Here is a 26,367-nt window from a genome sequence, read left to right as displayed (position 1 = left end):
AAATCCCTACCACTAAGTTAATTCTATAAATTTAAGCCGTTAATCTGTTGTTTCTTTTTGTTAAAACCGTTTAAAAATCGTTTAAAAGTAAGGTTTTGAACGCGAAGATACAGTGAGAGTTAGTAGTCATCTTTATTTTAGATATACTATTTTATTTTAAGTATTTATACCACTGTACCATTAAAAAGTAATGGAAATGGTATTGTACAACATTTTAAGGATTAGCGCTTGTCATATGTCTAAATTCTAAAAGGTTATTCCACAACCAGACAAAACCTTACATTAATGTAGTAGGTACACATTAAAATTGTAATCTTATATATCTACCTTGTTGGTCTAGAGGTATGCTTATAGTAATATTACCTGAGATAAACACATAAATCTTAGATTAGTGTAGTATAGATTAGTGTAATTTATTTAATAAAGCATTATGATAAGATTATGAAAATAACATAAACCGTAATATTATACACGCATTTATTAATTTTACGTAACTTGCATTTGTATAATTTATAATAATTTGTATAATTTACATAATTTTTGTTATCTACATTTTTGGAAGATCTATAAGTATTTAATAGAAGAATAATTTACCACCACCCTATACAAATTATGTATTCACATCAAACAAACACACATGATGTTATTTCTTGCGGTCTATATATATATATTGACATCTTTAAATGATAGCCTGAAACTAGAATCACGTTTTGTTAACTGATTCTATAAATAAAATAAAGACAATTTAGAGAATAATAGTATAGTCTCATTTGAGGCAAAAATGGTTTCGTCTCTTGTAATAATTATTGATTAACAATTATACTGAGACAATTATTAGACTATAACAAAATTACAGAATTTTAATAAAAGTTGATAGAGTTCATAGTCTCAAGACTTATACTATCTTATTTGAATCATATATCAGAATAAACTCCTTTGCAGTAGCCCTAAATCATTATCCAAGTCGAAGTTACACTTAATAATAGATAATAATCATATTTTTACCATCGGTTCAGATACACCGCATATTTGATAGGTACCAGCGAAGGAACTTTTCATACAAAATTTTTTTTTTTATTTGAAATAGCCTAGAAGCGATCATCTCATTCCCAAGGCGTAATATCAACTAAAAAGCCATTAGTTTTGTAATACATTTTAGCATACAAACCTTGTTTAACAATTCCTTTAAATTTAAGTTAGTTAGTTCTGGGTTCCTATTGTAAAAACAAATACTGTCCCAAAAAAGTTACTAAGTCTGTTTAATCGGGTAGTTGAAGTAGTAATTTTATGTTTATTCCTAGAATTAATAGTCTGTTTATTGCAATTTCTGGAAAAAAAAGTTTATGATTTGGCAGACTTAAATAACATTATCAAAACCAAATTAAAAAGGAATGATTAATATTTTCTTTTGAATCTTTTGGGTCCAGTTTGTGAATTGCACGAAGAGCCCTGTTAAACAAAAATATGCATTACCAATCAATAGTCAATAGTCTAATTTTTTGCGCGAAGATTGCAGAGTTCCCAACCTTGTCCCCAAATTATTACATAACATTTGTGCTTTGAATATCTGTTGTTTCTAAAACATTTAATGCTTCCACATTTCAAAAGTACATTCGTTTTGACACATCTTACGTAAGGAGTAGCAAATTTAATACATATAGTTCTTTTACTACTTAACAGTAAAAATATTTTATATAAAGTACTATATCGGGGAGAACATTTTTCACAGGTCATTTATATAAACAAGATAGAGAAATGAACTCCCACGATATAACCGATGCGTCTTTCCGTTTACATCAACACTCTTAAACAAATTTCTCAAGTCAAAGTCAAGTTCAAAAATCTAAAGATTCAGTGCTGTATCTGTAATCAAAATATTATCAGCCGATAAAAGCATTGCATCTTGTAGTATTTAATTAATTGTAAAGTGTAAACTATCAACTTCCAAATTTCCCTCTGATAGTGACAATTATGTAACAGAAAAATTTAATAAGTTTTATTGATCAATAATATTATATTGGTGTATAGTTCTTCGGGTACACGAACTTAGAATATTCACGACCCAAGTAAAAAAAATATATATATGAAAGAAAAACATATATAAATTGTATTTCGTAGTGTATTATGTAACAAATTTCAAATTTCAGAATCAGATTTATAATTTCTAATCTTTAGTAATAATGTAATATTTTTACACTTTCTACACGAAATTCACGTAGCCTAACTTCGACTTACAACTACCTATATATTACTATCTATATTTAAATTATTAAATATCTTGTACAGCCTGCTATAATCTGCCAAAAATATGCAATATAAATAAAAAATATTATCCTACCCAAAATTGCGTCCGCCCAGATGTGCACGTTGTCACTATTTCATTCCTAATCTAATTTTATATACCAATTGATAGAAATCAAGCAATTAAATTTTGATATCAATTAAATAAATCTTTTATAAGTCACGCAATAATGAATTTCTAATAAAATTATCATAATACACAGCGTATATTGCTGATATCTATACAATATTTATGACATTTAATCTATTTTTTAACTAATCAGAAAACAAAAAAATAATATTATATAACTAAAACAGGAGGTAATCATCGAAATTTAATTTATTATTTATCACTATTGCTAAGCTCGTCATTTTATCTGCTCATATCTGTTGTTTTTTTTTATTCATCGTAGTACGGTCCACCTGTTTATTTGGTTGTTCCTATCAATTTTTTCTAATAAAATCTCCAACATCACATTAATATAAAACTTATCCGAATGTTTTTGAATTTATTTTTAAAGATATTTTGACAGCAGATAAGTTTTTCAGACGGAGGGGCAGCGATCCTGCAGCCTCTCCGTTTCCGTGCTGATGGCTGCCATCGCAGGGTTTTCAGTGAGTACAATCTCACCCGACCCGACATCCCCCCCCCGAGGGGGCCCTTGGAGGATAGAGAAGTTTTTGTATTAGTTGCGGCGCGTATGTAAACAATACCATGACATATCTTGACAATACCATTTACGATTCTGTGGATAAAGTCGCTTTATGTCAATACCGTCCACAATAATGCCAGTGTACTTCAATCCGAGTTAGACGAGAGAATGGCTTAACGAAGCAGCGACGGCTAACGTTTCAAGATCATAAGAGCGAAACTTATGTTCATTTGTGATATCTTCCCTCTATATAGTAAGTCATAGACCTCAGTTTGACAATCGTTACCAGGCTATCATTTAAAAAGGGAGAGTAAAATAATGTTTGTAAATAGTGACAGGTACGTAATATATAATAATTAGCATTAAAGCATTTCATACAAATAAATTTCAATTATGACTGTGGCTTCACTCGCTTAGATTTTAGTTTTTCATGTAGTCCGGGAAGTTTCATGAGACAAATGTTATTGACTTTTTAATATATTTTGTAGGTATTCTTCGTCAATCAAAGATTTATTATTGTACTAGATGTGCCCGCGACTTCATGCTCGTTTGAATTTAAGAAAAAAGTTATTGTTCAGTCCACAGATTTTGCTAGATCTTATTAATTCTGTTTTAGACAGCTTTTGTGATATTAAGTCGTTGGTGGGAGGCACCCGACGTACTGGAGGAGAGGTGGCATGTGCGAGGTCTACGAGAGGTATTTGAAAATTGCAGCGTGACTTTATAATTAGGTATTTTATATACAATTCTGAAATAAATGTAGCCTAAGTTACTCCTTAATACCATAGCTATCTCCTAGTGAAAGTCCCAGTCCCAACTCGGTACAGCCGCTTCAGAGATTAGCCGGAACAAGATAGACAGGCAGACAGACAAAAATTGTAAAAAAAAATATTTTGGTAAATGTACTGTATACATAGAAAATAGATTAAATAAAAAAAATATATTTATAGCTTAACCATAATTTATAGAAAATAAAAGATTTTAAAATTAGAAACAGCTAGGGAACTACATACATGTCGAACTCATAACCTCCTTTTTTAGAATTCGTTTAAAAATATCAACGTAAACATTTAAATAATTCTAAATTGGGCCGTGATCGTTAAAGTTGCGAGTGGGTGTTTCAGAAAGTAGGTACCTGTACGTACGTACGACTTTATATGTAGGCTATTTAGTATTAGGTATAATCAAAGAAAAAAAACTAATAACTTTAAAATACAATTAAATAATAAATTTTATTTATCAAGTATAAAACAATGTAAAAACAAAATTCCTATATTTTTATAGGTTTTGATTACGGTTACGGATAGATTTTTATTTCGGATATCCGATAGTTAGATCCCTGGCGTAGAATATATGCGATGACCTTGGAAATATTTCCAACCAGACCGACCGACACACGGACAAATTATAAAAAATTAAGGAAAACGTTATAGCTTAAGGTTTTTCGTAAATTTAATACTTATCGAATATTATTCGTAAATATTTTAATTTACAGATATGGAAAGTTTTCAGTTTTGTTATATGTATAGGATAAGATAACAAATATCGTTTTATTAGTAAATAAAATAATATCATGGTGGTTTTGAAGACTATATAAGTTAATTGTCGGAATCAGTTTCACTTTAGTGAAGATCGTGCTCAGACACTCTCGTTTCATGAGCCACGATTTCGGTTGTTTGTAATATAATTGGGATCGAAATTAAAACATATATATTCCTTTTTTTAGTATAGAATAAAATTAATAGTAGCAGTAATGGCAACCAAGAAGTTTGCTGGTCCATCACCTTACAATCTGAAGAACACGTACCCTGAAGTAGATTTCTTGCATACTGAGTAAGATTTATTATTATTTACAAAATGATATGAAAATAAATTCATTTTTTTAGTATTATTATAGTGGAGATACATATATACAAAGGTCAAAAATATATATTTCATTTCGATGAAGTTTTTTCATGAGTCATAAAAATATTCTGTAAAATAAAATTATGATTTTATTCAGTGAAAATCATATATTTCACATAACATTTTTAGAAATTGTTATTTATTTATCTTTTCAGATATCTCAATAATGTAGCTGCAAGCGACAAAGCTAGGGCAAAACCTGTTGTTGGAGCTATTTTTGGTCTAGGTCGTGCTGGATCAATTCATTTAAGTAGCATAATAAATAATCCTCGTGTCATCATGAAATATGTAGTCGATGATCGCCCTGAAAAGTTCGATAATCTTAAAACTTACTGGAATTTAAGCGACGACGTTAAGTTCTTAACTTCGAAAGATCAGGATATTGTCTTCAAGGATAAATCGTAAGTACTTTTAACTTAATACAATTTTATTGAACATAAAATATTTTCTGAGAAGATTTTGTAATATATATTGTTGCTTTTTAGTGTAAACGTGATTTTTATCGGATCCCCTACCTATACTCATCACGACATCGTGGTCAATTCCATTGCCAACAATAAAGATGTTTTTTGCGAAAAACCTATCGCGGAGGGAATCGAGGATACCAAGAAGTGCTATGAGGCGGCTAAGGCCAAGGGCCGTATTTTGTTCGCTGCGTTCAACCGTCGTTTCGACCCAGCTTACAGGTCACTGAAAGACAGGGTTAGACAAGGAGAAATAGGTCATGTTCAAATTCTTAAGGTTACAGCTAGAGATTCGCCCTTGCCTACGATTGATTACTTGAAGACCTCAGGTATTTGTTGTTATCATCTTGAATAATGCAATGAGTTTTATGAATGAATTAAAATACTAAATTCTGCTTCTTATATTTCGCAGGAGGCGTCTTCCACGACTGTTTAGTACACGACTTTGATATGTCCTGCTGGGTGCTCGGCGAGCTGCCAATCCGTGTGCAAGCTTCTGCCACAGCTCTTATTCCTGAAGTGAAGGCTATCGATGACTTCGATACCATTGCGTTCCTGCTAACGTTTCCCTCAGGCGCCATAGCTATCGGTGACAATAGTCGTTACAGTGCATACGGATATGACCAGAGATTGGAAGTTTTCGGAAACAAGGGTAATTAATTACTTAGCAGCGGTTATAATGTATTACTGAAATTACGTTTTTCTTTTCAATATTCAACTCTGTCTTCTCTTTGTACATTCAGGTATGATCAAGGTTGAAAACGAGAGGCCGATTCATTCGATCGAGTTATATAAGGAACAAACAGGCGTCAACCTCAACCCGATCTACTACTCATTCCCCTCACGCTACAAGGTTGCTTACAAACGCGAGCTCGAGCATTTCTTGGATGTTGTGCAATGTAAGAAGATTTTATATTAAACATGAACACATTTATTTATAAGCGGACGGACAATTGACTCTTGTTAACCTTCAGCACGAGACAATGACACTATGATGAATTAACCGTTTAATTTAAATGTATTCGTACACATATTTTTTCATAATTACAAGGACGCGTTTATTTTGTTGAATTAATTATTTTTTTATTTAATTTTTGTCTTCGATACACGTGTGTAATCATTGCGCCATATCCGTTTATGAAATATATATATATTATGAAATTTATTTTATTTTCTTCTAGATGGAGTTCCACAAGATGTGACCAGTTGGCAGACCCTTGCAGTGAGCAAGATCGCAACGGCGGCTGAGGAAAGCGCTCGCACCGGGAAGACTGTTGAGATCGACTGGAGCGAAGATAACATACCAGCTGTGTACTCATAATCGTTAATTTTAAGTTTAGCTGTCTTTGAATGTGTTTAATGTGTACCGATTGCTTTCGAATGAAATAAAATAAAAATAAACATTATCGATTGTGTTTACTTTTAATAATTTTCACATATTTCAATAATACTCGTGTTAAAAGTGTGATTAAATTGGCATACCAGCTGTTTAATCTTAACACAGAGAACCTTATGCGTCACCACTTATTCACAATAGTCTGTCTGCATGCTGAGTTAGCGTATAAGTAAGCATACCAAGCTAATAATAATATTAACCGTGTCTTTTGCGTTTAATATTAATGAATATTTTATGTAATTATATGTATAAATATCTTAATGATTATGCTAAGCTTAGTATGTATTTTTTTTTAATAAAATACTGGTTTTGAGTAATTTTAAAGAATTAACATAGAGTAAAAAATTTAATAGTTAACAAAAGCAAAATCAAAATAAATTTTATTCAAGTAGGCTTTTACAAGCACTTTTCAATCGTCATTTAACAATTAAGTGAAGTTACCACCGGTTCGGAAAGTAGATTCTACCGAGAAGAGTCGGCAAGAAACCCACAAGTTATTTTTTTTTCAACATTTAAAAAATAAAGTCATATTAGTTAAACACGATTATATATGTAAGCAATGTTCTTGCCTGGAAGTCAATAGGTTATTAACTCCACACTTTTTTACCATCTATAAAATGCTGTATCGAATGATATGCATTTTTTGCCAATGTATTTTTTACAAACGATTTGTATTTACGAAACGGCAAAGTTAAAAATGTCTGCGGAATTTTAATGTAAAAACGGATACCTTACCCAAAGAAGGATTTATTGACTTTGCGGAGTCGGTAACATGGCGTTATGAACTTATCCTTACTTCTTGTGCACATACAATGATTATCATTGATTGATAAGTGATCAAATTTACAATTGTACAATATCTGTAATATGTGACAATATCCGCAGCGTTACCCCAAAGTAATATGCCATATGACATAAGACTGAAAATAAGCAAAATATACTAGACGAGCAGTACGTATATCAGTACATTTTATAATATATTTATTTACATTTAATAGTTAATTACTCTATATTATTTATTTGGAATATGACTTTCGAGTAAATATTATATAGTATTTTGAATAAATGATTTTGACTTTGACTTTGAAATATATAGAGTTCTGGTTGAAAATGGAATGATTTTGTTGTCAAGAATGCTAATATTTAAGAAACACACTAACTGTTATCAAATCATCAATCAGTCTAGTGTTCTATTCTTCACGCCAACGATGATCCACTGAGGTACGGACAAGAGCTTACTCGCAATAACGTTTTAATTGATTAATAAATAATTAATAAATTACAAGCTCGCTTCTCGTCTAAAAACTACACTGGCAGTATTTTAAAAAGTTCTGCGTTGAAAGGTCACCCATAATTTAACTATTTTTCTTGTTAAAAAAAAGCAATTAGTGTTGGCCACTTCTTTCAAGAAGTATGAAAAGTTCCAGCTTTTGCGAAAGTCTGCTGATGTTTAGTAAATAATAAAAATTGCGACCGCTACACCTCACTAAACCCAAAACAGAAAAAAGGCTTGAACAACTATGGGCCCGTGGATGTAGGGTAATTTAAAAACAAAAAACAACGCTTATCATGTACCAGTCGCCTGTTAATATAATAAATTTACATAGAATTACTGTCTATTACTTAGACACTGGAGTCCGAACTCAAATAATCCGAACTCAATTAAACAAAAAAATGCTTTAAAAACTAGTTTATACCTATTAATAATTCTTGCAACCTAATTATACATTGTTACGTTGTCATTAATAGTTAGTAAGTGAATAAAAAAACAAGAGAAGATCACAGAACATTCGATTAAACACATTACTTTTTCTTTTTGAATGTTGAAAAAAAAGGTTTTATATATGGTAAAATAATGTTACTTAAAATTAAATTAGTTTAGATGTATATATAATATAGATATTATTAAAATAAAAAGCGTAGGCGTAACAATTACTTACATCATAAAAATACGATATTGATTAGGATTGTTTTGTCATATTTAAAGATATATGCAATTGACGAATAATACAATGATATTGATAAGAATATTGAACCCTATCTATTTCAATTACTCAAAACAAACAGTATTACCTGACATAAAGATATAAATAGTAGATAAATATACGTAATAATGTGTGCCTGCAAATAAATTAAATTTTGGTATGTACAAGTAATTTTAAAATTAATGCCTATTATTGTTGTTCCTATTTGCAAGTCAAACTAATGACAATTATTATTTTTGTCTGTCATTGTGTTTACAATTGGATTATTTTAGGAAGTACTTTAATATAGAGTCTGCGCGATATGAGAGTGGGATATTTTGTTAAACACATCAAAGAGTACAGTTTTCGAGCGAAGTACTGAAAAAAGAATTTCTGAAAATTATTCAACTCTAGTAAATTTAAAAGGAGTACTAAGATTTTAACAGTTTATGTATAAGTGATGTTTGTATGTAGAAACTGTAGAAATAATAATGTAGAAACTCAACTGTAGAAATTGTTTGTATTTATTCTTTTAATCTAATAAAACGATTTCGCTGTGAAAAATATTCTACGACTATGAATCTATACATCTTTAAAATAACGCCGTACGAAATAATGAGTAATCTACACTAACAAAACAAGTAACAAAATCCTGTGCGAGTCATCGACGCTACCGCTAACGGACAGTATTTGTCTCAGTTTCAGAATTTTGAATTCTATTAAGATAGTCAGTCAGTTATTCAATGAAAAGTTGTTTAGTCTATCGAAAAGTCTTAAATTTTACATAAATGATTGTTTATTTGAAGGTAGAGCGTTAAACATATAAGCCTCTTTGGGTATATACTGTCCACTCATCTCATATTCTACCACTGAACAACAATATTCAGTATTGTTGTGTTCCCGTTTGAAGGGTGAGTGAACCAGTGTAACTACAGGCACAAGGGACATAGCGTCTTAGTTCGAAAGGTTGGTGGCTCATTGACTATGTAAGGAATAGTTAATATTTCTTATAGCGTCATTGTCAATGGGTGATGGTGACCATTTACCTTCAGGTGGCCCATATGCTCGTCCGCCAACCTATTCCATAAAAAATATATTTATTCCTCCATTTATCGCTCACACTTCATGTAAATTTAGGAATTATATGGTTTTCATATAGATATAATTGTCAGAACTGGACCAAATTACAATGGGACCTCACGGGAAGCACTGTTTGAAAATTATAAAAATCGGTTCACCCAGTTAAAAGTAATGAGATAACAAACATAAAAGAAAGAAATATTGATAACCTCCTTTTTTGAAGTCGATTAAAAAGTTGGTAAGCTGGCAATTGGTCGTCACTGCCTTTAGACGCAAGCACAACATGGAAAGAAATATTGAATAACCATCACATCGTCACCGCCAACGGTTCACACACTAATCAAAACGATACACAACAATAAGCATACTAAGCAAACGACAATTACGAAAATCAAGTCCTTAAATGTTAGTTTCCAGGGTATCTTTAATCCCAGTCATACAGTGTATATAAAATAATATTATTACTGTATTTGTTTTATACTATGTAGTGATGTACTTTTTTAAAATAAATCAATAAATAATGTTCCATTCTAGTATTCAAAGGACCTTTAGAGAGCGTTCTCCTGACCAATCGGCATTGGTTGCCGTTTTCACCTGAATAGACAACTGCAGCAGTACATACAATTATAGTACACAAGATTATGTGGATACATAATCCTTAATAATACCCTATGGGCGGTAAATTTGACACGACTGTATGAAGCTCAAGTGAAGTTTATACTTTTTACTTGCTCTCCTAGGCAAATAAACATATGTATATAGTACGACACAACTTATATGTAGCATCGGTAAATTCAATAAAACCGATACTAAGTTGTGTCGTACTATACATTGCTAATTTCCAAACTTCGAGCTGTTAAGATTTCTCGACAGAAAAATCAATACCCTTTTTTTAACCGACCTTCGGGCCTAAAATCAGAAGCTCAGGATCTATAGTATTACATAACATTCATTTTTAGGTACTTAGACTATACACAAACAATGTATCCATCAATTGGAACTGGTTCATCCATTTAAATGCACAGCTGCTGCTGCAAATGTTTCCGTATTATTATTTACGAGAGTACGGGGTTTCTATCAACAAATGTATCCTGTATATGTCAGATTGCAACGCTTAAGCTTATAAGCAGGAAACAAACTCTAAGCTCTTCCGATATTAGTTTTTATTTCGAACTTTGTCACGCACCTATTGGATTAAGATAATTTAACATTTCTTTCAATAGGTTGATGTATATTATATACAATGTATGTATGTAAAGTGTATATGTATCCATAGAAAACATCCTTATTGATGGAAACATAATAAGTGAATTATTACTATTATTGTTTATACTTTTCAAAAATCGAATCACATATAATTAGATTATAAATTTTACAATGCATACATGTATGTTGAGTTCATAAAAGCGTCCTAGCTTGAATGCTTATAGTCCAATAAAAAATAAATTGTATAATTAAAATAATCATAATTTAAAAAATGTCGGATTTAATACAAAAAGAAATTAGAGATAGTAAAAAATCTTCTTTGTTAAAATGATTCAATGAAAATGGTAACTTAACGATTAAGATAAATTAATTATTTATTTCATAATTGCCTGTATTTTACTTGCAAGACCATATTTAAAACACATAAAATGATTTCTCATTTCATCTGTAAATAAACTAACTAACTGTAAAGAGGTGAATACTATGTTAAAGGTTATCTTTTCTTTCGAATGATTGCTATGAAAAACCGAATTTTTGCTTTAGTATATAACATTTTTCATGATGTTACTTGTTCACTTTAGCCATATATAAATATATATAATAGAATTTTCTGTATAAATCTATTTTTGACCTTTGTTATAATATTTTTTGTTATGGTTTTTATTTATTTTAAAGGATTTTTTTGTGTCAGTTAAAATTAAACAGTTTAAATAGCTTGCTACGTAGTCTTATTTTATATCCACCGGGAACATTTTGTAGAAAAAACATTTGAGAATTGTGTTTCACTTTGAAATATACAAGTATGCTTTTCAATAAAAACAATTATTAAAGAAATTATATTTATTATTATCAATCCATTATATGAAAATATTAAAAAATAACAAACAAATTAATACAATAAGGTTTCAAGGTGTTTCGCACAAATGGTAAAGCAAAAAAGCTTGATAGAAAACTGCTGGAATTGAAAATTGTGCAATCGACGTTGACTTATTAACTTAACAATATAATTCAGAGAATTGACATTAAAGGTAAAAATTCTCTTGGGGTCTCCGTTGGTATAGGATTCCCTCAAGAACCTATATGGACTTTTTTATTTATCAAATACACAAATAAATTGCGTTTCTTGTGATAAAACAAATAAAGTGCGGCCTATCCACCAAAATACCTGGCCAAAAAAGAATAATTGTAAAGTATAATGTAATTTCATGTTATTTATTATCTTAAACAAAACATTAAACTTTATAAAATCCAAAACATGCTCATTTATTTATTTTTGAGTTCACCGGGTCAGCTCTTATCTTATATTCATTAACTCGTCGGATCTCCGTTGCCCCCTATTCCAGTCCTAGTCCGGGCCCTTTTCTTGTGGAGACCCTAGGACCAAAGCCGGCTCGATTGCATAGAGGAAATAAATTTGTTGTTTGGGATGTAAATATTTTCACAACAGGAAATATTGAAGAAATGTTATTAATTTTTGATACTGAATATATGTCAACAGTCATAAATTAAAAAAACCTTGTTGAGTGATTGTTTAACAGAGCCTGTTGAGTTTCTTTCACCGGTGTTCGTCGGGTTAGGATATTTTCTTTTCCGATCCGATGGTAGTGTTTAATGTAACAATAAATAAGTGTAATTCTTCTATATAGAATAATGGAATTTGATTTGATTATTTTACCAATTGTTTATCACGCATACTATGGTGTTTTTAGGAATAGCATTGGATTCTAAACTTAGTACTTAAGTACCCGAGACGTAAGGATAAGTTCATTTCGCTAGGTTTCCGACTCTGTAATGTCAATAAATCCTTCGCGGGACAAGGTATCCTTCTCTATACTATAATTCCGTATAATTTTATCTGCCGACTTATAAGCTCAAATTATTTATAAAATAACGTATTATTGAATACAAGATGAGATGATTGATGACAACAAAACGTGAAGTTAAAACTTGTTGATTTATTGATGGATATTATATTATACAATATATACATAATTGCATTTACCTTACACGATTTTGGATTTCAAATATTTAAAAAAAGTTACTACTGAGTTTCTTGTTGGCCCTTCTCAGTAGAATCTACATTCCGAACAGCTAGTAGCTACACACAATACATATTAGTTTTGTAAAATGACTATTCAAACGTAATTGTAAAAGTCTTTCTGAATAAAGTTTATTTTAATTTACAATTTGCTATAGATTTTATACGATAATCAGCAAAACAATTGTTAGTTAGACTAAGCAAAAGATTATGATCTAACTGACAGACGGATGAATTATAAAAGAGTAGCTTAAAGTATTCCTTAAAACATTAACTACTTATCAAACTTTATTTGTAAATACTTAAATTAACATACATGGAATATTTTCAGTTTTTTTACATGTATCGGATAAGATAACAAGTATCGTTATATTATTAAATAAAATAATAGTATGGTGATTTTAAACACTATATGTATAAGTGGATTGTTGGAATCAGTTTCATTTTAGAGAAGACCGTGTTCAAACACTGTCGTCTTACGAGTAAGGCCTTTTAATTGTTTTTGTTTTGATATTGACGTTATTTTTTTAATAGTTAGTTATTTTTAATTTTAAAAAGAAATCATTTAAATAAATGTTTTTTCTTATGGTATAGAAAAAGAATAATAGCAGCAATGGCAACCAAGAAGTTTGCTGGGCCATCCCCTTATACACTGAAGACTACATACCCTGAAGTTGATTACTTGCATACCGAGTAAGCTTAATTTTTATTTACATGACATACAGTTAAAATCATTTTTCAATATTATTTAAATGAAAATAAACAAAGAACATTTCAAATAAAAATACATTTTGTTTGTTAGGATTTTTCTAATTTAAAATTTTTTTGGCGTTTACTGATCACTTCGAACAAATAGAAAATAATGGATTTTACAAGATTATTGAATGTTTCTTATTTAAGTTTATTTTTTTAAGATATGTCAATAATGTGGCTGCAAGCGACAAAGCTAGGGCAAAACCTGTTGTTGGAGCTATTTTTGGTCTAGGTCGCGCTGGATCAATTCATTTAAGTAGCATAATAAATAATCCTCGTGTCATCATGAAATATGTAGTCGATGATCGCCCTGAAAAGTTCGATAATCTTAAAACTTACTGGAATTTAAGCGACGACGTTAAATTCTTAACTTCAAAAGATCAGGATATTGTTTTCAAGGATAAATCGTAAGTACTTTTAATTTAATACAAATTTTTAGAATATAAAATATTTTCTGAGAAGATTTTGTAATATAAATATATTCTTGCTTTTTAGTGTAAACGTGATTTTTATCGGATCCCCGACCTATACTCATCACGACATCGTGGTCAATTCCATTGCCAACAATAAAGATGTTTTTTGCGAAAAACCTATTGCGGAGGGAATCGAAGATACCAAGAAGTGCTATGAGGCGGCTAAGGCCAAGGGCCGTATTTTGTTCGCTGCGTTCAACCGTCGCTTCGACCCAGCTTACAGGTCACTGAAAGACAGGGTTAGACAAGGAGAAATAGGTCATGTTCAAATTCTTAAAGTTACAGCAAGAGATTCGCCCTTGCCTACGATTGATTACTTGAAGACCTCAGGTATTTGTTGTTATCATCTTGAATAATGCAATGAGGTTTATGAATGAATTAAAATACTAAATTCTGCTTCTTATATTTCGCAGGAGGCGTCTTCCACGACTGTTTAGTACACGACTTTGATATGTCCTGCTGGGTGCTCGGCGAGCTGCCAATCCGTGTGCAAGCTTCTGCCACAGCTCTTATTCCTGAAGTGAAGGCTATCGATGACTTCGATACCATTGCGTTCCTGCTAACGTTTCCCTCAGGCGCCATAGCTATCGGTGACAATAGTCGTTACAGTGCATACGGATATGACCAGAGGTTGGAAGTTTTCGGAAACAAGGGTAATTATTACTTGGCAGCGGTTGTAATGTACTTATAATTTTTTTTTGTAAATATTCAACTCTGTCTTCTCTTTTTCATTCAGGTATGATCAAGGTCGAAAACGAGAGGCCGGTTCATTCGATCGAGTTATATAAGGAACAAACAGGCGTCAACCTCAACCCGATCTACTACTCATTCCCCTCGCGCTACAAGGTTGCTTACAAACGCGAGCTCGAGCATTTCCTGGATGTCGTGCAATGTAAGACAATCCGATTTTAATCTAGATGTCAAATTAAACTTTGGTGATATTTTCTCATTGTCAATGACACTATGAAAAATTTAGCATCGACAAGTCTATGCCAATTTTAGTGATCTATTACGAATGTGTTACAAACGATGTTCTTGTAAAAAATGACCTTTAAAGTCACCACGTAGCAGTTAATTAGTACTAGAATTAGTATAATCTAGTTGAGTTTAAATAAAACTAAACTCAAATGTATATCATAAAAAACATGTTTTTGCCATTTAACAACTGCTGGAATTAGATTTAGATTTATATGTGTAAATCAACATGCATATTAATATATTATTATCTTCTAGATGGAGTTCCACAAGATGTGACCAGTTGGCAGACCCTTGCAGTGAGCAAGATCGCAACGGCGGCTGAGGAAAGCGCTCGCACCGGAAAGACTGTTGAGATCGACTGGAGCGAAGATAACATACCAGCTGTTTACTCATAATCGTAAATTTTATCTTTAGCTGTCTTTGAATGTGTTTCACGTGTACCGTTTGCTTTCTAATGGAATAAAATAAAATAAGCATTATCGATTATGTTTACTTTTAATAAATATCACATATAATAACACTCATATGAAAAGTATAATTAAATTGATTAACAATAACATATCAAATGAAGACCTATGACATCGATAACACTTATCTTAGTAATTTTATGACATCATAGCTGGATTATATTTATTTATAAAGAATCGATCCAAGCATAAGGTAACAATTCTTTCTTTGGAATTTGGGTCCAGGTAAAAGATTTTTTCGGGCCCTCATACGCGGGCGAAATTAAACATGAATACTTGCTTTTACCCCTGACGTGGAACATTCCGCTCCAATACATTCACTTTGAACACAAGGGAAACTTCAGGAGGATAATCGGGTTTAGCAACATATATCTGCTTTAGCGGCTGCCGCAATGAGATAAATGATGAGGTAGTATAATTTTATCCACACATTTAAACTCTTGAACGTGTTAAGAACTCTATAGTTTCTTTTAATAAACGAATTACAAATTGATCTTCTTAAATAAATAGTTTATTGTATTACCATGCATAAGGCATTTATATTACTATTGATTATATTATTGAAGTAGCTGTGCCCGCGAATTTGTACGCGTTTGTTTTAACAAAAAAGTTATCGTTCAGTTCGTAGTTTACTATAACTTATAACTATTATTTACTATAACTAATTTAATATTAAAATAACCGCTTTTTACTGAATGCCTATTTATATATGACGCGTACATATACCAAAATAACATTTTTTTCAATTTTTTTCTGTCTGTCTGCTTGATCCGCCTTATCTCTGAAACGGCTACACTGATTTTCAAGGGACTTTCACTAGGAGAAAACGGATTTTACTACATCTGCTTTCTGCTAGTGAAAGTTAGTTATTATTATAGCCTAATAAGGAGTAACTTAATGAGAAAATAATAAAAATTATAATTTAAGTTATTGCTGTAGCCTAAGTTACTCCTAATGAGGAGTAACTTCAGCTACAGCAATAACTTTTTGTGAAATTCAGACGCATGCGAAGAAGCGGGTACAGCTAGTAAATAATAATAATGTTATAAATCAAATACTGTTTAGTTAATGTCGATGTTTATTTATATAACATAATTGACACATTTAAAATAATGATTCATTGAATGTTCATGAACAGTTTGAAAAACTTTTTGTATACTCGTACGTTTACCTTCAATGATAGTAACTCTTGTTCTTATATGTGTACACTTCAATGTACAGTATCATGCATTTAAATATGTTAGCTAGAATCATGGTGTCCAGTTATCTGACTCTATTTATCAATCAATAGAGTGAAGCGCGATATCAGTTAACTCCATCCAATACCATCTACTATTCGATAATTGAACATGTGCAGCGTTAATGAAATTTTCTCCTCACAAGGCACGCCATATTATTATATGTACGTCAAAATGCAGGTAAAATACTGTATGAATGGTATTTTTTTTTAATTTAAGCTTTTTCAAACAGTATCTTTTACATCAATATTTTAAAAGAGATCTTAATTTGAAATGTTTCTATAGAATTTTAGGATCACGTCAGATGTGAGTGTGTTCTCGATTGCTATCATTGTGTTACCATTGGGACACAATGATAGCAATCGCGACCACACTTTGATGAAAACCTATTTTATGTTCTCTTCGAGTCACGTTTTTTCCTTCATTTGTACTTTTATATTTTTTTCTGATATAAATCAGGAAAATATTGTTTTCTAAAGAATGGATATTATATTAAGAATAAAAGTGTAGGTTTTTGGAAAATTGAAGAACGTTGTCCCAGGAAACAACTCTTCATTAAGCGCATGATTTGACAAGAGCATCATGATCAGGCGGTCTTTATTCATGAAAAACAAATTAACTTCTTTCTCTTCATTGAATAGATTAATTTTTCATTAGAATGCAAAAAAAAAACAATATACTTTAATCAGATTGTGTATTAAATTGGTACTGATTTTAGTTATAGTCTACATTTTAATAGAGGATTCGGTTTTTGTTTGGATAAAGAAAGATAATGTTAAATCGGTAATATTTTAAATTAATTGAATGCAATCTTTTAATATTAATCCAATCAATGGAAAAATATAAAATAATTGATTTTTTTTTATTCCCTCAGCTCTGGAAAGAACCGACTAATGAAACTCAGTGGGATCATATATTTACCGCCCCAAAAGTAGAATAAAAAGGTTACAGACAATTTAATTTTAATTGTCAAAATAAATTTAATATTTTTAAGTATAATTTAATTTCATTATTTCGATTGTAAATTCGAGGAACATCACATTATTGCTAAGTGTTGAATATTTTTTTTAAATCTTTATATATTTGTCTTTATTGTATGTCTAACGTGATCTGTATCATATAAAAAAAAAAAAAAATACTTTTGTAGGCTTTCAAAGAAAAGCGTCTGGACTGGTCATTTATGTTTAGTTATGGTAACGTAATTTACTATTTTTAAATATATCACCCTAAATGTGATATTTCACAAAAACAACAAATAACTTTAAAATGATAGTAAATTTTTTTATGCAGTAATAAAATTTAGTCTTAAATAAAAATCGTATGTATTTCCGGACAACAAATTTATTTTCAATAGGGTTTTCATTTTGCACGGCCGGCTAGCATTAAAAGGTTAATCGTTCACATAAAACATGGTACAATAAAGAACGTTTCACCATTCATGAAGCACACCGAGTCAGACATCTCGCGTTATTATAGTCATAAAGTTCGCCCTTTCCTTGCATAATGACATGACGAATTGCGTTCGCGATATTTTTGTGCTTCTTTATACGATGAGGTCATTACGCATCAGTTATGATATTAAATGAATGAGGGATATGATAAGATATGTATTAATCGTATACGACTAATTTCAGAAATTTAAAAAGGAGAATAACCTTTTTGTACCATACCTCTTTAAAAAAAATTCAGCGAATTCAATGTTTAAAATTAAAAAAACGAATAAAGCGAAAAATTTTAAAACAAATCTGGTCAGAGAGATAATGGAAAGCGCGAGTTTCGTGTAATAGAGGACGTGTGGTTGGCACGCTAGGGTGAAAAAGTACAAAACTTGTATTGCATGCCGTAAAATAAAGGACGGACTTATGTCGCTGTTATTTTAAACAAAAATCTGTTTAGGGGTTTAGCTGGTGCAATTCCAAACAAAAAATATAGTTGTTTAAGTATTGAAATTATTATTTCTGGAGGGAACAGAAACAATAACACTGAATGAGTCGTAATATACGGTAGAAATTTCAATCGAGTTATGAAAACGGTAACCCCTCGAAAACTTCTACTTCCATTTAATTCAGATTCATAATTTTATTCTCATTTCAACTTAAATGTTAGTTGAGAGGTTTAAATAACGAGTTAGCATTTCTTTTGATTTTTCCGTCGCAGCGGTTAATTTCCGGTCAAGATTACTCACTAAGTGAATATACCAATAATATCTAATAAGTGCTATATATAATAATAAGTGCACCCTAACATTAGTCGTAATTACTCACTGAATTTGACAGCCTCGTGTCGATTCATTGTAATTACATTGTAAATATTAGAGTGAACCGTGGCATAAACCGTATAGCTTATATGTTATAAGTTTTATTACAATGTAAACCATATTAAAGTTATGTTCTATAGCAGATTAACAAATCTTTGCATAAGACAATAAGTATGTAACTCTAATGTCTTTTTAATATAATTTCATTTAGTTGGATATTCAAGCTATTATATACCTATCTTAAAAGTGTGCACAATAACTACATATATTATAATAATTATTATTTATTTTGCCGTATTATATTTATAATTATGAAGGAGGTAAGTCGAAATAATACAAGTTCTATTTAGTTAAACTTAAGTATGTGAACCTTGAATCTTACAACTTTTCTAATTTATGTATAAATTCTGTAACCATAGTAAAAAAATACTCATTACTATACGAGTTTGTAACTCTAAATCTACATATATTTAAATAACTAGATATAACAGGGTTCTGTAAGTAGTTTTAGTAGAATGTTTAATAGACGACAACCACTTCTGGTATGTTTTTAAGGTAAATTTTTAATGTCGCGTCTCAATGAAAATGGAATCTGTCTTCAATAATTTCATAAAAATAAACGAGCAAATCTTCTCGTCATTGGAGTGGGAGCAGTTCGTGCCTGGAATAAATTTCTTCAAAGGGATCGTTTTCAATTTCATGGCTCAATCTTCGGGATCTCTGTGAGAATATGTAAAAGGGCATTTGTCGGTGTCAACACAATGTAATGATGCCTTTTTTTCGCATTAGCTACAAAATTGTAATTTGGGGTGCGCGAGCACGCACCAAAAATTACAATTTCGTCTCATCGGATCTTTCAAAGATTTGACAAACATATCTCTCAATACTTAAACGCGCATGACTAGATGCTCTTTTTTGTTCTAATTTAAAAGGTGAGTCAGCCTGAGCCAGTTGCGATTTGAGGCACAAGGGACGTAACATACCCATAGATTGGTAATATTTCTTACAATGACTATATGGACATTGGAAGGAAACCTATTTTCTCGACACAGTTTTATGTAAATAAAAAAAATAAAATAATAATTGTCACATAGCCGTCAGCCAAAACTATTTTTTTTTACTTTTTGTGTAGTTTAATTTGTATAAATTAAACATAAGGGTAGAAACTTTTTTAACAATTTTATGTAACTGTCTTTAAAAAATGAAATAATATATAAACTAAAGAATATATTATAACAAAAAAGTTTTTAAATAACTTTGATAAATTGAAGTTGTATTTTTGTCAAATTAAAAACGACTTGTGTAAATATTGTGGTAAATATTTGATTAAAAAAGGTTAATTAAGTTGTATATCTAAAAATATTCATTGGTCAAGGCCTGTAGGCTACGTCAGTGATAATGTTGATATTTATTAACAACACATGACTCTTTTGATCGGTATATTTTGGCTGTTATTGTTACATAATGTTATCGTGTGAAGTATACACACCCATAAATATTTTTTATTAGGATCTCAAATATGTTTAATATCTGTTAAGATTATAATAGTGTTTTATAGGATCAGACATTTAAATTATTGTTATTATAAGCTAAATTGAGAAAGATTTGTCTACCGACGCGAGTCAGTCGCAGAATTTTGAAATTCTAATTACTGCCCGCGGCTGAATACAGTATGAACGGATACTTATTACGCTAGTTTACCCTTTTAAATAATGCTTTTATTATTTAATTCTTGTTTATTTCGTCATCTATTATTTTTTTTAAGGAAATCTAATATTTGTAATCAAATTTCACGAGGTAAGCAAATCTTATTAACATTTAAGTGTACTTTCTTATTCCTTTGAGGATAATGATTAAAAATATTACTTTGGTCCTTTTAATTATTATTTTATAGTTCATAATTAAAGGTTCACTTCACTAAATTATTTTGGATGCAGACGCAGCACTTTGAACTTTTATTTTGACTTCAGACTAGAAATCACTTTCATTATCATTATTATTATTTAAAGCTATATAGCCCTATAAAACTTATGCCTTTACTCTGTTGAGTCATAAAAACATAGATCTCGTATTTTTTTTTGGAATTCGAAAATCGCATTCGTGACAAACATACTTTCAGAAACCCTTAGTGCACGCATTGATAGACAATATTTTTCCAGTAACCACAGAAAAATATAACTATAAAATAAAAAATAAATGTAACAATAAAAATGAAGCTAACTTGTTTATCAGAAAAAATACTGTTTCTTGCCTTTTGCTACAAAAGTGATATTTCTTGATGTTCTTTACTTATTTATTTTTTATGCAGTTGTAAGTTTTATATTACGAATATGCAGTTCAAGATTGAATCACAAAAAAATGGAACACGTCACAGATAATTTAATTACATAATTGCACGGCTTTCTGACATATCAGATCAACACTCTTATCTTAGCGTTAAGGAATTGTGTATTATGTTGATGTAAATAAGATATCTTAAGATAGGAAGATGGATTTACAATACGCAATCAGCAGGGGGCCAATTCTATTAACTTATAACAGTAATTAGATAAACGTTAAATATTCTAATCGGATAAAACTTAAACAATTTCTAGGAAAAAAAATTTATTGACGTTTGTTGTCTATGGCTTGACGGATAAGCAAATGGGCCATCTGATGGTAAGTGGTAACCATCGTCCCCTGCAATGGCGCTGTAAGAAACATTAAACATTCTTTACATTGCCTTATTAATTTTGGGAACTAAGGTATTACGTCCTTTGTACCTGTAGTTACACTGGCTCATTCCAGTCGGTTTGATAAGTGGGTGGTATCTATCTATCACTAAGAAATCGGCCATCATATATAAATCATAACCGGGATTCAAGTCTGCTTATTTATATTGGTTACAATACGGTCTGGATACCCTTCTCTGACAGAACCAGAGTATGTCAATTTATCAGTAGTATTAGACCTCAGGTTGAATAAAGTGTAGCTTTTTATCATTAGGTTTATGTTATAAGAATGACAACAGCTGTTTTATTATCTACATAAAAAGAACCACGATTAAAAAAAAAACTGTGTATATTATTTTGCTTTTTGTATAAAATTTAACCTAGTATTAAATATTATCACATAGATAAATAAATTGGTAGTTTACAATCGGCACTTAAAACTATAAAACATTAGTAGACTATGTTATCAATTCAGTGATTAATGTAATGACAAATACTTAATTTGTTGATTACGTTTGCTTGTTATATTAGAAATGATTACATTTATGTTATGATATAATTGGAAATTAAATCCTAACTATAATTTTCTTATCTGTAAATTGAATATTATTAATTAATTAAATAAATATAAACATTACAAATCATTACGTGTATTTATTTAAGAAGAATAGTTAATACTTTATTTGTAATTAAATCACGAACTCCTAGACGACATCCGTGGTTGAGTAGTGTGTACACTGGTTGTCATGGGTACGCCACTCCGTGGTCCCGGGTTCGATTCCCGGCCTAGCCGATGTTGACAAAGTCCATTAATTTTCTATGTTGTCTTGGGTCTGGGTGTTTTCGATATCGTCGTTACTTCTGATTTTCCATAACACAAGTGCTTTAGCTATCTACATTGGGATCAGAGTAATGTATATGTGACGTTGTTCAATATTTATTATTATAATTAAATCAAATTTTGCAAGGTTTTAATAATATGTGATTGCATTCCAAGCTGAAAAAATTGGCATTGTGAAATGTAAATATTTTTGTTGTAAAGAGATATGAAGCGATTATGACAAATATAAAAAAAATGTCATGAGTTCGATGTCGTGTGATATAGTTTTTTTCAGTTATACAACGCCCACGGGCTCATAGTTGCCCGTGCGTTTTCGCATTTTTTCGGATTCCGGTGTTTACATTTTTTCCTATTTACTAAACATCAGCAGATCTTCGTTGGAGTTGGAGGTCGTCGTCCTTTTAGGAAGACGTGGCCCACACTATGAGTGTCGGAGTGATGTTTTTTTAATGTTTTTTTTTATATATATAGAATATTACTTTAAATATGATTATCATTATTTTATTGTTTTTTTTGCTTTGCCGTGTGATAAGTGAGTTAATATTATTAGTGTGAATAAATTGCCATAAAAAGAGATAACATACTATGATTATTTTTAAAGTGATATATGCCCCCGGATCAAGATATGACATGGAAATTGCACATCGAATATATTTTTATTAAAGTTTAAAAATGATAAAGTTTTGTTTTAAAAAAATTAAAATTACTTAAGATTATATCAATCACATAACGAAATATTTATTTTATTTTTTCAACAGGTTCGCTGCATTCAAAGTGGTAAATCGAAATGTGCCAATCTTTCCTTTGACTTTGGAGTTCTCCCTATTGAGAATTGTTTCAGTGAAACGTAAATCCATTGGAGGAGTAATAACGTTTGTTCAAGAAATTCAAACGTGAAACTATTGCTGTTGAGAAGTGCGGTGTGGTATATACATCTGTCGATAGTGATACTATAGTGTCGATAGAGTGTGCTGAGTCTTCAGTCACCAATACATCTACAATAGTGTAGGTACATACATCACTAAATAAGAAAAAGCAATTACATATATTTAAATAACCAATTGTTGTATCGTATAGTAACAATGTTTTGATATCAATAAAATTTTGTATATTCGATTGTATAGTTATCAGTAAATGGTGCGCTAATCAGTTGAGTGAAACTGGTTTTATTCGGTCGCCAAATTGGCCCCCACATTATCTAAGCGAATAATGTTATTAAAGATGAAATAGGAATATTACAATAATTATAATAACATTATATCGGAATCGGTATTTGTTTAAAAAATGTGAGATAAAAGAAACATTCCTAAATACACGTATATGCATATATACCGAATTCAGGTCTTGAGACTGTAGAGATTGGTACCCTCATTGGGTTCGAATGACGTCGCTAGGCGGTAAAATAATGAATCTAAATCTATGTACTGATTGTAGTTCGGACTCACTCTATAAACTACACGTGTAATATAAGATAATTTGTCCTTGAAGACTTTAGTGATATTATTTTATTTAATCTATACTTATATAAAAAAACAGTACGTACCTCACGTGCTGTTTTTTATATAAATATAGATTATTTGATTTTAAGTAGAAATAACTTTGTTTCTTCGTAACGTATTGCTATTCGTCAATAAAATAATTTTCGTAAGCAAATATTGCATTATACTAGTATAAATAGTAATTCTACTCGTAAAAATAAGGTTTAATTTAAAAAATGTTGCTCGTTGAACGTGTGCTTTACGAGTGTAATGAAGGTCACCGGAGCAGGAATCAGAAATAAAATAAGCTTTGAGGAATGAATGTCACAGTGACTAGAAGGGGCCCTTGTTGATGAAGCCGTGTTCGACACTGTGGCGGGGGTGGGTGAGATTGCGACCCTTCTGATTACACAATGTTGGCTTTCATCCCTTGTGCAAGTCGCGCTCCGGAAATCTTTTGTGATTCAACTTCGGTTATTGTGGTACGGAATACTAATATGAGGTATCTACCCATAGGTGACGCTGCTGAAATATTTGACGAGCATAAACCGCAGACCGCGTGTAACATTCAGCACAATAATAAAATCGGTTAACCGAAGTATCGATTCCACCATCGCTATAATAATAGTTTTATTTTATTGTTAAAGTTATTACTATTTCGTTTAAATATAGTTCCGAATTACCGTTTATCTAAAGAGGAGAACTCAGACGTAAAATAAATTTGTGCTGCACGTCGACTCCATGGCGTAGTTGATACGACAAACACACGAGTTGCGTTAATACACACTCGTATTAATTGCGTGTATATTATGTTGTTTAAATAAATAATTCCGAGTACACAAATTTACGGATGATTTTCTGATGTCTAATTATTTGTTAGTGTTGCCAGTTTACACTTTATATGAAGGTATTTATAACACCTCTTAAACAATTAAAGGGATTTTGTTAAAAAGGACTGAAAATCACTCATAACTTCGATTTAATGAAGTGTAAATTAGGGTAATGATTAAAAAATATTTATTTTCAGTTAATTAGATAAAATTATATTATAAGTGTAATTATTTATAATATGTAAGTTTTATTTGAGTGAAAGTCGTTAATGTAAGAACGATTTTCGGCTAAAGGATTAAGTAGTATCAGTATGTCGGTGAATCTTTCCAAGTGTGTTCCTCTTCTGATAAGAATACGTAAGGGCATAAAAATAAAAGTTCGCATTGAAGGAACAGGGAAAATGTCGGGGAATAATATTTGAGATTCTCATTTTATTTGACTGCAGACCCTCTGCGAATGGAGACAGAGATTTCCCGAGATGGCCCTATCAAACATTTATGGAGTACCTACATAAAAGGACAACACTTAAGAACAGTTTCAATAAGTGTTCAAAGTAACACGACCGTGACAAAATTCTAACAAGAGTTTTAGCCGTTACGATAAAACATTATACGGGCTGGGTCTACGTTTTCATCGCAGTATTCGCATGTATACATTATAATAGTTATTGAACCAGTTTAGACCTATTTTAGCATTACATATAAAATAGTTATATATCAACAGATCAAAAGGTTACGTTATTATGATATTTGTAACATATATACTTTGTTTATATAATTTTGGTCTGTTTTGTAGAATTAACTTCAGTTTGCCATAATATTGGCTACATTTATGATCACTGCTCGGCACTGCTTTAACTTTTGGTTTAATTAATGAAGATTATCTATGGTGCAAACTATTGGGTCTAATTTGAGAATACTAAGTAAAAACATTTCAGTTTTATAAACGCGAACGTGGGTTTGAACTACATACAACAAAATATAAAAAAATATGATCGCTATTAAGTCCGAATGCAATAAAAAAATGATAATATATATCGCGACGGATTAACTGAACAATTCGAAAAGCAATATAAATGTACAAACAAGGTTTAATATTTAATGATCACGTTAAATATCTACTTTTTCGTCTTTGTCACTTCGTTCATCGAATATTTATCGTTTGTATAGATCACAAAGAAATTCCATTTTGGGGCAAATGCGCAAATAGTTCGACGTTCGAATTTCCCCTGTGTAAATGTTATTACAGTACGTGAGTGTTGCACGCGAAACATTCCGCATTACCGACTGTACATCAATAGGTGCTTTTTGATAACACGTATCGTTATTTGATAATAATCCTCAATTAGTTGACA

General features: G+C 30.7%; 2 protein-coding genes across 2 annotated transcripts; both read left to right on the top strand.

The window, feature by feature from the left end:
* Positions 1-4,539: 4,539 nt before the first annotated feature.
* Positions 4,540-6,708, top strand: LOC124544265 (uncharacterized oxidoreductase YrbE-like). Its single transcript, XM_047122737.1, has 6 exons — positions 4,540-4,766; positions 4,994-5,239; positions 5,324-5,631; positions 5,715-5,954; positions 6,046-6,201; positions 6,484-6,708. Exons 1-6 carry the CDS (start codon positions 4,687-4,689, stop codon positions 6,621-6,623), a joined length of 1,170 nt encoding a protein of 389 aa, XP_046978693.1. The 5' UTR covers positions 4,540-4,686; the 3' UTR covers positions 6,624-6,708.
* A 6,657-nt stretch (positions 6,709-13,365) lies between these two features.
* Positions 13,366-15,669, top strand: LOC124544266 (uncharacterized oxidoreductase YrbE-like). Its single transcript, XM_047122738.1, has 7 exons — positions 13,366-13,468; positions 13,576-13,679; positions 13,901-14,146; positions 14,235-14,542; positions 14,626-14,865; positions 14,949-15,104; positions 15,446-15,669. The coding sequence occupies exons 2-7, from the start codon at positions 13,600-13,602 to the stop codon at positions 15,583-15,585; spliced, it is 1,170 nt and encodes a 389-aa protein (XP_046978694.1). The 5' UTR covers positions 13,366-13,468; positions 13,576-13,599; the 3' UTR covers positions 15,586-15,669.
* Positions 15,670-26,367: the final 10,698 nt, after the last annotated feature.

The sequence above is a fragment of the Vanessa cardui genome, chromosome 4 (genome assembly GCF_905220365.1).
Source record: "Vanessa cardui chromosome 4, ilVanCard2.1, whole genome shotgun sequence".
Taxonomy (NCBI): domain Eukaryota; kingdom Metazoa; phylum Arthropoda; class Insecta; order Lepidoptera; family Nymphalidae; genus Vanessa; species Vanessa cardui.
The sequence above is the reverse complement of the archived record's forward strand: the minus strand, read 5'-3'. Positions and strand labels throughout refer to the sequence as shown.

What these genes read in the sequence shown, in the direction of transcription:
- LOC124544265 (XM_047122737.1), top strand. Translation starts at nt 4,687, where the DNA reads ATGGCAACCAAGAAGTTTGCTGGTCCATCACCTTACAATCTGAAGAAC. An exon ending in GGAAGTTTTCGGAAACAAGG is followed by an intron (nt 5,955 to 6,045) that starts GTAATTAATTAC and finishes TTGTACATTCAG; the next exon opens with GTATGATCAAGGTTGAAAAC. An exon ending in TTTCTTGGATGTTGTGCAAT is followed by an intron (nt 6,202 to 6,483) that starts GTAAGAAGATTT and finishes ATTTTCTTCTAG; the next exon opens with ATGGAGTTCCACAAGATGTG.
- LOC124544266 (XM_047122738.1), top strand. Translation starts at nt 13,600, where the DNA reads ATGGCAACCAAGAAGTTTGCTGGGCCATCCCCTTATACACTGAAGACT. An exon ending in GTTGATTACTTGCATACCGA is followed by an intron (nt 13,680 to 13,900) that starts GTAAGCTTAATT and finishes TATTTTTTTAAG; the next exon opens with ATATGTCAATAATGTGGCTG. An exon ending in GGAAGTTTTCGGAAACAAGG is followed by an intron (nt 14,866 to 14,948) that starts GTAATTATTACT and finishes TTTTTCATTCAG; the next exon opens with GTATGATCAAGGTCGAAAAC.